The sequence below is a fragment of the Pseudonaja textilis genome, chromosome Z (genome assembly GCF_049901715.1).
Source record: "Pseudonaja textilis isolate UNSWEBS1 chromosome Z, rPseTex1.2, whole genome shotgun sequence".
NCBI lineage: Eukaryota > Metazoa > Chordata > Lepidosauria > Squamata > Elapidae > Pseudonaja > Pseudonaja textilis.
In genome coordinates, this window is record NC_142008.1 from 59,616,781 (window position 1) to 59,628,792 (window position 12,012).

A 12,012-nucleotide genomic window follows, 5' to 3' on the forward strand; every position below is an offset into this window, starting at 1 on the left:
GAAAGAATAACTTGCTTGTTAAGACTAAACATCATGATAGCTTCCAGGAACTATAAGCCTGCACTGATTTTGTGAGATCACAATAGAATGTTTATGAAAGAAATAAAGTTCCCAAATGGTGTACCCAGAAATAAAAGTATAGTAAATTGAAGGAAGTCTATAGAAAAGAAAGGAACAAAATTGACTCTAAAGTACACAGAAAGACTAATAGAAGGAATTTTTTTGCAGGTAATTGTTTTATTTATTTTAATGGAGGACAAGAGGAAACCATAATTCTCTGTGAGAAATGACACAGAGGGAGTAGTAAGCATTTAATGGAAAGCTACAAATCCTGTTCACTTTTGACTATCAGATTAAAACAAAATCCTTTGAGGTTACTGTGAAAAACAGTATGGGAATCAAAGAACAGTGCAACAATAAAATAATAGCGGCAGGATATGTAAAATCAGCTTTTGGGTTAAATTAAATTTTCCCCACATTTTGTCCACAAATAATTAACGTTCATATAAGGGTAGAACAGCTTCCTTAACAAAGTTACTATTGGGGCGCCAATAGAAACCAGAGGCTTATGCATATGCAATAGACTTTTCTCAAGGCAAGTTTGATTCCTGGTGATTAACTGACCCATATATAAAAATTATTTTGCCATGGCTAATTTAAGGGCTGTAGCCATGTCTGGAACATCATGAACCAGTTCTGCTTCTGACAATTCAAAAATCTGCAATGTAGATCATTTGAGCATGTAAACTATTGAGAGGATTCACCAGAATGGCTAGATAATTTCACCTTCTGTGATACAATCAAACAAGTATACTTTAATAGTATAATAAAATAATTTAAAATAGCCAACAATTTTTGTGATTGAGGACTTTATATGAATTTGGTTGTGCATTATAATTTTGGCAACTTGCATTTATTTTCAGACATATATGATGAAGGGGAACCATGATGGATGCAGTATTAAAAATTTCATCAATTTTACCAGAGACAAATATATAAAAATATTTTATAAAAATATTAACATATTCCAGAACCAATTATGAAAAGCTATAATCGTGCAAGGAAAACACAGTGTGGTACATCTAAGAATATCCAATTAAATTTGGGTGTTAAAATAGCACCCAGACATTTTTAATTAATTAACATTTTGATTTAATATATGGAAAAATCAATTAAATAGAATTGAGATTTCATCAATATAAAATGACTACTTTAGAAACGCAGAAGATACGTTCGTTTTCATGAAGTTAAGAATCTCTTAGAACCAAGCATTTGAATCTGAGTATTTTGATGGGCTCAACAATCAGTAAATCAAGCAGAATTATATAGGATTCAGCCACAAATCATTAGAGAACAGCTTCTCAAAATTGCCTTCATAATCAAGAGTTTTATTGAGGATGGGCTTATCCACAAATTCCACTAAACAATTCTGGATGCCACAAGATTTCTCCAGCTCCAGAATGGTAATATTATTTGGAGAAGATGAAACAAGGATATCTTTAGGCACAAACAATGTTAATTGAGGGCCAAGGGATGGCCAGTAGCGTCCTAAATTAAAGCCATTAATCCAGACTTGTCCCTGCAAAGGAAAAAAATACAATTTTAGCTATCCTTATTGCAACATTTATATGAAATCAAATCCAACAAAATTCTAATTAAGAAGTCAAAATTCCCCACCCCAACAGTGACTTAAGAATTTGGGTTTGGAGCATTTATTAAACAAGCAGCCAGAGGAATATATGTAGGATTTTTAAAAAATGTATTTATTTATTTAATTAGAATTTGTCAAACAAAAACAAGAACAATAATAAAAAATAAAAATACAATGACAGAGACGATAGGCACGTTAGTACACTTATGCACACCTGCTTTACTAACCACTTATGTCCATAGAAGTCAATTTGTGACTTAAACTGAAAATCTGTAATTTTTGTGGGGCACTACTGGATATGGCTTCAAATATGCTCAGGAAGCCAAATGAGCAATCTATGGATAAAGCTTCTCAACCTTAGCAACTTTAAGATGTGTAAATTTCAGATTCCACAATTCCACAACCAGGATGTCCACACCCCCCACAAGTTGTCAACGAGAAACACTGATCCACTCACTGAAGCAAGAGGAAGTTGGGACTTGGAGTGATGGAAAGTGCCCATAAAGGCACTGATTAATTGGAGTTCAATTCACATCCTACTCAGAAATGAAATCCATCTGATAATATGTTTAACCTCTATGCTAACATGCATTCTTGGAATCACTGAAGGATATTATGCTGATTAGGAAAAAGTGGAACAGTTTAAAAAACGAATTCAACCAAGTTATGGTGCAAACTGCTTCTGCAAATCATATTTTTAATTTTTGACAATTCATTCTGTTTATGCATTTTTCTATGTCTTTAAAAAGTAAAAAACTTTTTAAGACAGTTCTAGAGATATGATAAATCACATTCCACAAAGTGTTAAATAAGTTTCAACCTTAGAACATTTTTATCAAAATTATCTCTTGCTGTGGCTTTGGCAAAATTGCCTTTGCTAATCTGTTTTGTATGTGTGTGTGTGTGTGTGTGTGCATGCCTATATGTGGGGGGAACAAGACAGGAGACTGAGAAAAAGACCTTTGCAGCATTAAGCTAAAATATGTAGCATTCTCTACTATTTAATACATAAAAAAATCAAAAGTAGAAACTGTAAATCGCAATTCTCCCCAAAAGAAGAAAATCCCGAATTTAAAATGACCTCTGCAAAAAAGGCTTACTTGTTTCCCTTACTATATTCATTGTGAATTTGACTCTCATATTTCAAAAACAAATTGATGACAAAAATTCTAAGATTGCACTTCAATAAAGATCTACGTATACAACTTAACCTTCATTGCCCCAAAACATGGCACTTTAGCTGACCTTAAAGAGAGAACAAAGAAAAGATAAATTAATCCAGGATGACTATATCCCATTTCTACATCAAAGGTGAAATTTCCAGTTGTTGTGAAGTAAAGAAAATTGTAGAAAGAGTCTTATGCAAGCCTTGCTTATGGATCCAGTTGGGTACCAGATTGATACCAGTAGCTGATTTGTCTGAATTGATTTCCTATCTATTTTTGGATTTAGCTTTGTCTAGGATGCTCACATTTTCTCAATTGAAACTATGGTCGATTCTGTCCATATATTGTGAGATTAAGGAACTTTCATTGTGTCTTTTGACTGCTACTTGTGCTTATGGATTCATTTAATTAGTCTTCTGCCTATCTGACCTATGTAAGACTTTAAGTTGTAGATGACCCCTGTATTTTCTTTTTGGACTACTGGGTCTTTTGTTTAAGATATGTTGGAGGGATTTAGCTAGTTTGCATGCTATGTTGATGCCATGTGGTTGTGATAATCTGTGGTTGTTCTGAGATGTTTTTGATGTTTGGCAGTATTATCCTTTTTATAGCTTGTGTTAGATGTGCTGTAAATATTTGACAGATCAGACATTTTCTGCTAAATTTGCAAGGATATCCGTGGACTATGTTGTACAGGAAGTCCGTTTCCTTTTTTCTTTGAAAACTGTAAGCATCCTAGATCAAGAAGCATTATTCAGGACTTCCGGCTGTATTTCCGGTAGAATCGGAAATGAGGACCATGAGCTCTGCAGCCCCTTGGCCCTGCTCTGAGCTCTCCCCACTGGAGGGCTCTGAAAGGAGCCATAGTCACCTTGTAGGGGTGGTGAAGCAAAGGGGGGGCACCCTGCAGGTTGAGGAGGGGGCATTTCTCCTCCCTGACTTGGAAAAATCCCCCTCATCAAAAGACGAGGAGCAGCAGCAGTCAATATGGCTGCCATGAAGCCAGGGACAATCAGAACACATAAGAAAGTATGGGAGCAAAGAGAACAGTGAACAGAGATTGTTGCTGAGTGAGATGATTCTTTTTTTCCTTAAAAATTACCCCAAGGAAAACAAAAAAATCCCAGAGAAGAGATTCTAAAAATATACATGTTTAAGCAGAAAAAAAAAATATTTTGGATAAAGAGATCTATGCCATATAGTAAGTCGAGACCACCATCTACTGACAAAAGGAAAAGTGACTCCTAGACTCCTCGAAATTCACAGAGGAGGAAATAAATATATATATATTTTTTGTAGCTGTGATTTTTAACTGTTTATCACCTTATACTTACCAGAGGTGGAAATAAGAAAGACATTGTATAAAAGAAACTTTGGGAAACCAGAACAAAAGACTAAAAACAAAGAGCAGACTTAAATAACTTGGAAAATACTTGGACTATTAGAGTATTGAGCAAATGCTGGAACTGGCTTATCTGAATAATTGACTTTGTTTTGAAAGAAATGATTTTTGATTGAAATTAATACTTGCTGGGAAAAAGGTAGCATGGAAACTTGAGAGGAGTGTGCCATTTACTAATGATTGGAGAATAAACTATACTCCTATAGTTTTAGACTCTTTCTGAACTAGAGTGAGATTTTATTGTTAATTCCACTTGTATCACTATTATGATTGGAGTTGAAGGAACAGCTGTGGAAATAAGAGGATTTTTTAATGAGATGACTTTATTGTTCCAAAATATTAATGATTCAATTGATGGTATAGGTGAGAAAATGGAAAACATTTTGCAAAGAACAATGAATAAAGATCAAACTGCCCATGAATTGGTGGAAGCAACAGAAAGATTGGATGAAATGGACTACTCAAGCCAGCAAACTGAATACAAACAAGGAAACAATATGGATCAGAACAATCAGCATATGAAGCAAAAGCTCGACAAAGAGAAAGACCAGACAAATGGCAAGCAAAAGGAGCAGAAACAACAGATGAATTGGCCACATCGACAAATAAATCAAGGACTGGTGCAAAAAATAGGATTGACAAATCAGCTAATAAAGGAAGAAAGACTGAAAAAAATAAAACAGACAAATTGACAAGGACAGGAAGATACCTTTGATAAGGAGATTGGGAAATGGGCAGACATCTGGGAGAACTGGCAGTATAAGATTGTACTTGGAGAAATTGTTAGGATGAACAAGAAAGATATAGATGAAGATAGAGATAAAGATGAGGAGTTGGGGAGGCAACTTAAAAAATGGATAAGAATTGAAGCTCAACAGAGGATAAGATGATGAATAGAAAGAATTGCCCTTTAAATATTAAAGTAGCTTGACTGTAAGCTGAAAGAGGCAGAAATAAAATTAGATAGGGGAAATATTACTGTGTTTCTCATAAAATAAGGCCGGGCCTTATTTTTTTTTGACCCCTGAAAAAATGGCTAGGCCGTCTTTTCGGGGGTGACTTAATTCCCCCCCTTGCATCCTCAGGTGGGCGGGCAGCAACGGCTTGGATGTTGACCTCGGCGTTGGTGGGGCACTTCATATCAGGAGACCTTCCACCACTGTTGCTTTCCCTTCTCCTGTACTGCCGTGGCGTTTAGAGCAATTCCATGGCGTTTGGTACAGCCACGTGCAGCCAGCCAGGGCTCCTCCCTGCAACCGGAGCCCGGCAGAGACACTTGGTTTCAGGTGCTCCTGTCGCCATCTTCCCTTCGCCTTCGAAGGCAAAGCCAATTCTTTTAAAAATGATGCTCTACTACCAGTACGACAAAGCCTCCCCTGCCTGAGAGGGAAGCCCAACCCCACATGGGGAGTTGAATCTCCTGGGGCCGCAGCTCAGGATCGGCCCACCCTGGGAGAAGCGTCCAGCCTCCATCCCTGCCTGGTGCCGGGCAGAGTGTGAAGAGCTTCGCCTGGGGTGCCCAGCGCAGCTGACAGGTGAGCCCTCCTGCCCGGCAGCGGAGCTCTTGCCAAGGCAGCGAGCGCCTCCCCGCTGGAACCTCCGCTCATCCCGCCAGGGCCATGCCAGAGCCATGTGGGCTGGGCAGAGCCAGGAAAGTGAGCCGCAGGTGCGCACCCGCCTGCCAAGCAAAAGAGCTGGGTCGACTTGAGCTTGGCTTCCTTCCCAAGTCCCTCCAGCCTGAACCGGAAGGGGCCACCAGGAGAGGCTGCCCAAGGCAGTGATAGTGCCCACCCATCCACGGACAGGGAGGCAAGGCGATGGCAGTGCTGCTTCCCTGGCTGGCAGGGCCAGCGGAGAGAGCCCAAAGCCGCCCATCCTTTCCACCCCTTGCCCAGCCCAGCCCTGTCCCATACAGCTCCAAATGCACCAGCAGCTTCAAACACTGCAGTGGCACAGGCATCAGGCAGAGGTGCTGATTCGGCGGTGCTCAGCTCGGAGGAGGTGGTGCAGGCCGTCGCCTCCCCTCCCTGTCCATGGATGGGTGGGTGCTATCACTGCCTCAGGCGGCCTCTCCTGGTGGCCCCTTCAGGTTCAGGCTGGAGGGACTTGGGAAGGAAGCCAAGCTCAGGTCGGCCCGGCTCTTTCGCTTGTCAGTCGGGCATGCACCTGTGGCTTGCTTTCCTGGCTCTGCCCAGCCCGCACAGCTCTGGCGTGGCCCTGGCAGGATGAGCGGAATGCCCGGCAGGGAGGCACTCGTTGCCTTGGCAAGAGCTCCGCTGCCGGGCAGGTGGGCCTGCCTGTCAGCTGCACTGGGCATCCCAGGAGAAGCTCTTCGCACTCTGCCTGGCACCAGGCAGAGATGGCAGCTGGGCGCTTCTCCCGGGGTGGGCTGATCCTGTGCTGTGGCCCCAGGAGATTCGCCTCCCCATGTGGGGTTGGGCTGCCCTCTCGAGCAGGGGAGGCTTTGTCATACTGGTAGTAGGGCATCATTTTTAAAAGAATTGGCTTTGCCTTTGAAGGCAAAGGGAAGGTGGCGACAGGAGCGCCTGAAGCCAAGTGTCTCCACCGGGCTCCGGTTGCAGGGAGGAGCCCTGGCTGGCTGTGTGTGGCTGTGCCAAACACCACGGTGTTGCTCTAAATGCCGTGGCAGCATGTGAGAAGGGAAAGCAACGGTGGTGGAAGGTCTCCTGATACGATGTGCCCCACCAACGCCAAAGTCAACGCAGGCAGCACCATATCTGGGTATGTAACAAAAATACTTCCTAACAGCAAGCCCCCCCCCCGCCATTCCCCTCCATTTCACATGTTTAATATAGGCCTTAATTTGGGGGGACGGGCTTAATTCGATTTTATGCTGATAAAACATGCTGGGACTTCCTATTGGGGGAGGCCGTATTGTTGGAGAAACAGTAGTATATAAACTTCTACAGAATAAATAAAAATAATAGAAAGATTAGAAGTTTACAGATATTAGGCTTCTTTTTTCTATGTATGTTTAAACAATATAATGAAAATTACTTAAATTTTATAAATGTGATATTAGGCTTTTTTCCTTGTATGTATGTTTAAACAATATAATAAGGATTACTTAAATTTGAAAGATTAGAAGTTTATATATGTTAGGCATTTTTTTGTTTTTTATGTATGTTTAAACACCATAATGAGGATTACCTAAATTTGATAAATGTGATAGAGATTACTAACACTGTTACTGTCAGTTGGATTAATGTGAACAATACTCAGAACCACCTCTGTTCACACACAATATGGATGTATATTTTTTAAAAATATATATATTAAAAAAAGAAAAAAAAGGAGCATTATTCAAAAGAAACATTTAAAAAGAAGGAAAAAGGATCAAAACACATCCTCTCAAGCAAGCAACCAACATTGATAATTATCACCACTCAAACAATCAAGCAGAAAAAGAAGCTTAATCAAAGAAATACTTAGAAGAAAATACACTTCCGCCAACAAGGCTAGCTACTCTATATGAATGGGGAGCAAACCCTATACTCACTGTCTAGTCAGGTAACCTGACATTTATCTAGTCAGGTAATGTCTACTCTGATCTGCAAGCAAACAGCCAAGGACTCCACAGTTCAACAATGAGCTACAAATATTCTCTCTATTAAAAATAATCCAGTGTCAGCTCTTACTAGAGAGAGGAATACTGAACAGTGTTTTCTGTATAGTTCTATGAAGTTGCATGATAATCTCCCAAATTAGTTAATAGGAAATAAGGTGCCATCAAGTCAGTTGTAACTCTTATGATGACAGATATTCTCCAGAATGAATATGATGCACATGGCCAAAACATAATCTGACAAAGGGTTTATGTAATGTTATGTTATGTTATATGTTATGTTATGTTATGTTATGTTATGTTATGTTATGTTATGTTATGTTATATTGTCACTTTTTATTATACATTAAAAATCTCACATGTGAGCTAAAAGAATAAAACTAGAACACATGAAGAACAAGGGATAGAACAACACAGATTCAATTGAAAAGAGATTAACTTTTCCACTGGGGTTTTCTGTTGATTGAAATAATACAGAAAAATAGTTCAGATATCATAAGAAATGCTTCCCAAGGATACCACCAATGTCATATGCAAGTTTATCAGAATTGATACCAGAATGGAATCCTGAAAAACCATCATGGGATAGAATAACATTGCCTATATTCATGTCACAGAATTGTTTAACATTCTTAACTGCCTAGAAGGATGTTGTTTAACAATGCTTAATGCCATAATTATGTTGTTGATAAAAACTGAATCAAAAATGTTGGAAGGAAAATGCCCATGTAATACAGTGTGAAATGTTAAAGTAGAAAGTGTGTTGATATCAATCTTAGAAAAGCCTTTAATTAGAAATAATGGACCAAATAACTTTTTTAATTTTCACAATTTGTGCATTCCAATCATTGATACTCTCAAGTGAAAATTTGTAAAAACCATTATGTTATGAGAGCTATTAAATATTACTCTATCAAATGGATACATAAGTCTGGGACACTGGAACATATGTGTGGAAAGCAGATTATGAATTTCAATATTAATCTGCATATGTGAGGCAATTACTAAAAATACCACAAATCCATTAACTGATATTAACACAATTCAGCCAGTAGCATCTACAAGTCCATCAATTGCAAAAGATAGATTATCAGACACCATATAATTGTAATGTCTAATACTTTAGTTTTGACAATAACAGCCTGAATTGCTTTGTTGTACATTGCCAACTTTATCAATCCTTATGGCTGACCTACTAAATATTTCTATTATAAGCAGCTATTCAATCCTAGCACTGGAAATTAACAATCCCAATACCGTCAACATACTGCAATTAAGCTGCTTTACACTTTACCTATAAATGAGATTGATGATAAGTATTTTAAGTCTGTTATGAATTTTGAAGTAATACATGAACTTTTTATGAAAAAAGAAATAGTACCTTTGTCCAACCTGGAAATTTGAGATAGGTGTCCTGAGGCAAATCTGGAATTCCACTAGGAATGGAAAAATTACCAGTATAAACGCTTGGCCCTTCATATGTTGATACATTTTTTCCAGATATCCTATGATTGAAACCTCCTTGTACTGCTCTGTCAATGTCCAGGGGATATATCTCCCAATCAAAGAGGATATCTTGAGCAAGAGTTAAATTCACAATTAGACCCTGGAAAATAATAATAATAATAATAATAATAATAAAACTATATATGCCAAATAAGAGTTTTACTGCTTTATAATTCTCTCGCTCTCTTCCACCTTCCCTCTCTCTCCTCTTATAGCTTTATTTTGGAAGCCCTCAGTCTAGTGACTACATAGACTCAGATAATTTAATGCAAGTCATCCCATGAGAATAGTAGGTATTTGGGAGCTCTGGAAAACCATGATATTTTTACCATATTGATATTTTTCAACTGAATTTCTGCTCTGATTAGATTGGGGGTCGGCAACCTGCGGCTCTGGAGCCACATGTGGCTCTTTGATCTCTCTGTTGCGGCTCCCTGCTGAACAGATAAACTTCTGAATTGGCTGATCCAACCCGTCTCCCCTCCCCTCCCAGTCACTCCTCGCCTGGCCTGAGAAGGTAAGGGCGATGGTGGGGAATGGAGAAGCGGATGGATCTCATCTCTTGCTGGGTCTTACGAGAGCTTCTTCCAATGCTTGATGGTGCTGGGCATGCCTCGGTCGCTTGAGTAAAGAAGTTCAGGGAAGCAGGAAAAGAGGGCTGGCCCCACCAAAGCTCGCACGCCCACCAGAAAAAGTTGGGCTCAGAGAAAGCCGGAATGTCCTCACCAAAGACACTTGCCTGTCAGCTGGTCAACCTGCCCACCCTGCACACCTTTGTTGCACTTTGGCCTAGTCAGGCCGCTAATTTGAGGGTCATGTGAGGAGGAGAAGGGTCATCTTCAGGGAAGCCTCTGCTGCTGCCCGGACTCATTCTTCAGCCAGCCCGGATTTCCAAAAAGTTGCCAAGAAGAAAGAAAAGGAGTAGCAAAGAGCCCCAAGGAGAGCTCACCGGAGAGTGTCTGGTCTTTTTAAAATTGACTTGGAACGTAAAAGAAAATAAGAGGAACTCCATTAAAATGAAACAAAACCCTGAAAAACCCTGAAAAGTGAAATATTAGAAGGGGAAGATATCTAAAGAAATTGCTTTGGAACTATCTGGTGACTTTGGGAAAAACCAAGAGAAGGAACCTGGAAACAAAGACTAATGGACATTGATTGTTGAAATTAAATATAAAAGACGCTGGTTGAAATAATTTATTTGGATTGTATAATTAACAAAGAAAGGGGGTGAAAGGCGCAGCCTAAAAAATGGTTGAACTATTTGTAGAAATGAGATTGGATCTACAAGATATGAAAGAAATGATGAAAATAAATCTGGAAATGTGCAACAATATATTACAAAAACTAGAAATGGCAACTCAGTTTAAAGAGCAAAGAGAAACAGAAGGGGAAGAGTCAAATAAAGAGGAAATCAGTCTTGAAGATCAAGTGGAACAACGACCATTTAAACAGGGGGAAAGAAGAATTAAAGTTAAAAATTTGTGATTTGATATAATAATGAAAGGGGGATTGGTTCAGAAAGTTAAAGGGAAAAAGCAGAAGAGGAATTACAGAAGAAAAATCGAAAGAGGGAGGGGGATAAAATAAATGATTGGAATGAGAAATGGAGGGAAATAATAATGGGAAAAAGGAGAATTAAGAGAAAGGACCAGAAAAAAAAGAAACAGGAAACAAACAAGAATGTAAAGAAATTACATAGTTAAGAGGATGAGAGACAATGAATAAAACAATAATAGGAAAGAAGATTCTGCAAGGTAATGTGTTGTGATATGAGGAATTGAAGGAAAGATTTTTATAATTAACTGAATAGATTAATATTTTTGCAATATATACATGATTTACTAGGTGATTGAGAGAAAGAATACCATGCAGAATCTGATCTGAAAAATACATACATACATACATACATACGACATATAGTAGACAGGATAATATTGTTATTAATGAAGAATGAGGTAATTATAATGAATTAAAGGGAATAAATGGAGGGAAAGCCCAAGGCAAATAGGTAGTAAGCTATAATTGACAACCAAAGGGGACACCTTTTTAACTAATAGAATAAGGATGGAATTATTAAATAATAAATGAACAGTATGTGATTAAATTGCAAATGTGACAGATAAAAGTAATATGTATAATGAATATAGAAAAGAAATAAGAATCCTAGACAATATTATAAAAGGAAGATATGAGAATATTTTTTTAAAAATGAAATAAGTTATGAACTGCAATTTGATAAAATAGGTTCAATGAATATAATATTTGGGAATATTTAAAAGAAAATAGAATAAGTAATAATGTGATGTGAATTTCAAGAAAGATGGATATGTAACTGTAGTCATGTTTGTATTGAAATTAAACAATGAAGGGTCATAAATTATTACAAATATGTGCATCAATATTAGAATTATTAAGTGTGATGAATGTAAGGAGTGTGATTAATGTTGTTATTTCTGTTTGCACCAAAATATATGATAATTAGGTGCCACACTGTTTACGTACTGATAATTATATCAGAATAAATAAAAAACCTGATTAAAAAAAGAGAGAGGAGAGACAGAGAGAGGAGAGAAAAACAGAGGGAGGAGAGAAGAGAAAGAGAGAGGAGACACAGAGAAAGAGACAGAGAGGAGAGAAAGAGAGGAAGAAGAGAGAGAGAGATGAGAGAGAGGGAGGGGGAGAGAGAAAGGGAGGGAGGGAG

At 38.3% G+C, this 12,012-nt stretch overlaps 1 protein-coding gene across 6 annotated transcripts in view; it reads right to left on the reverse strand.

The window, feature by feature from the left end:
• Positions 1-217: 217 nt before the first annotated feature.
• The window catches only part of GLB1 (galactosidase beta 1), a 169,978-nt gene continuing 158,183 nt past the window's right edge, over positions 218-12,012 (reverse strand). For 4 of the 6 annotated variants that reach the window (XM_087918485.1, XM_026718712.2, XM_087918489.1 and 1 more), the window contains 2 exons: positions 9,187-9,411; positions 218-1,579 (listed from right to left, as the gene is read on the reverse strand). In XM_087918485.1, the coding sequence (XP_087774611.1) occupies positions 1,322-1,579; positions 9,187-9,411 (483 nt within the window). In that variant the 3' untranslated portion in view covers positions 218-1,321. The remainder of the gene's footprint in view (positions 1,580-9,186; positions 9,412-12,012) is intronic. The other 2 variants (XM_087918488.1, XM_087918486.1) reach the window with 1 other exon arrangement.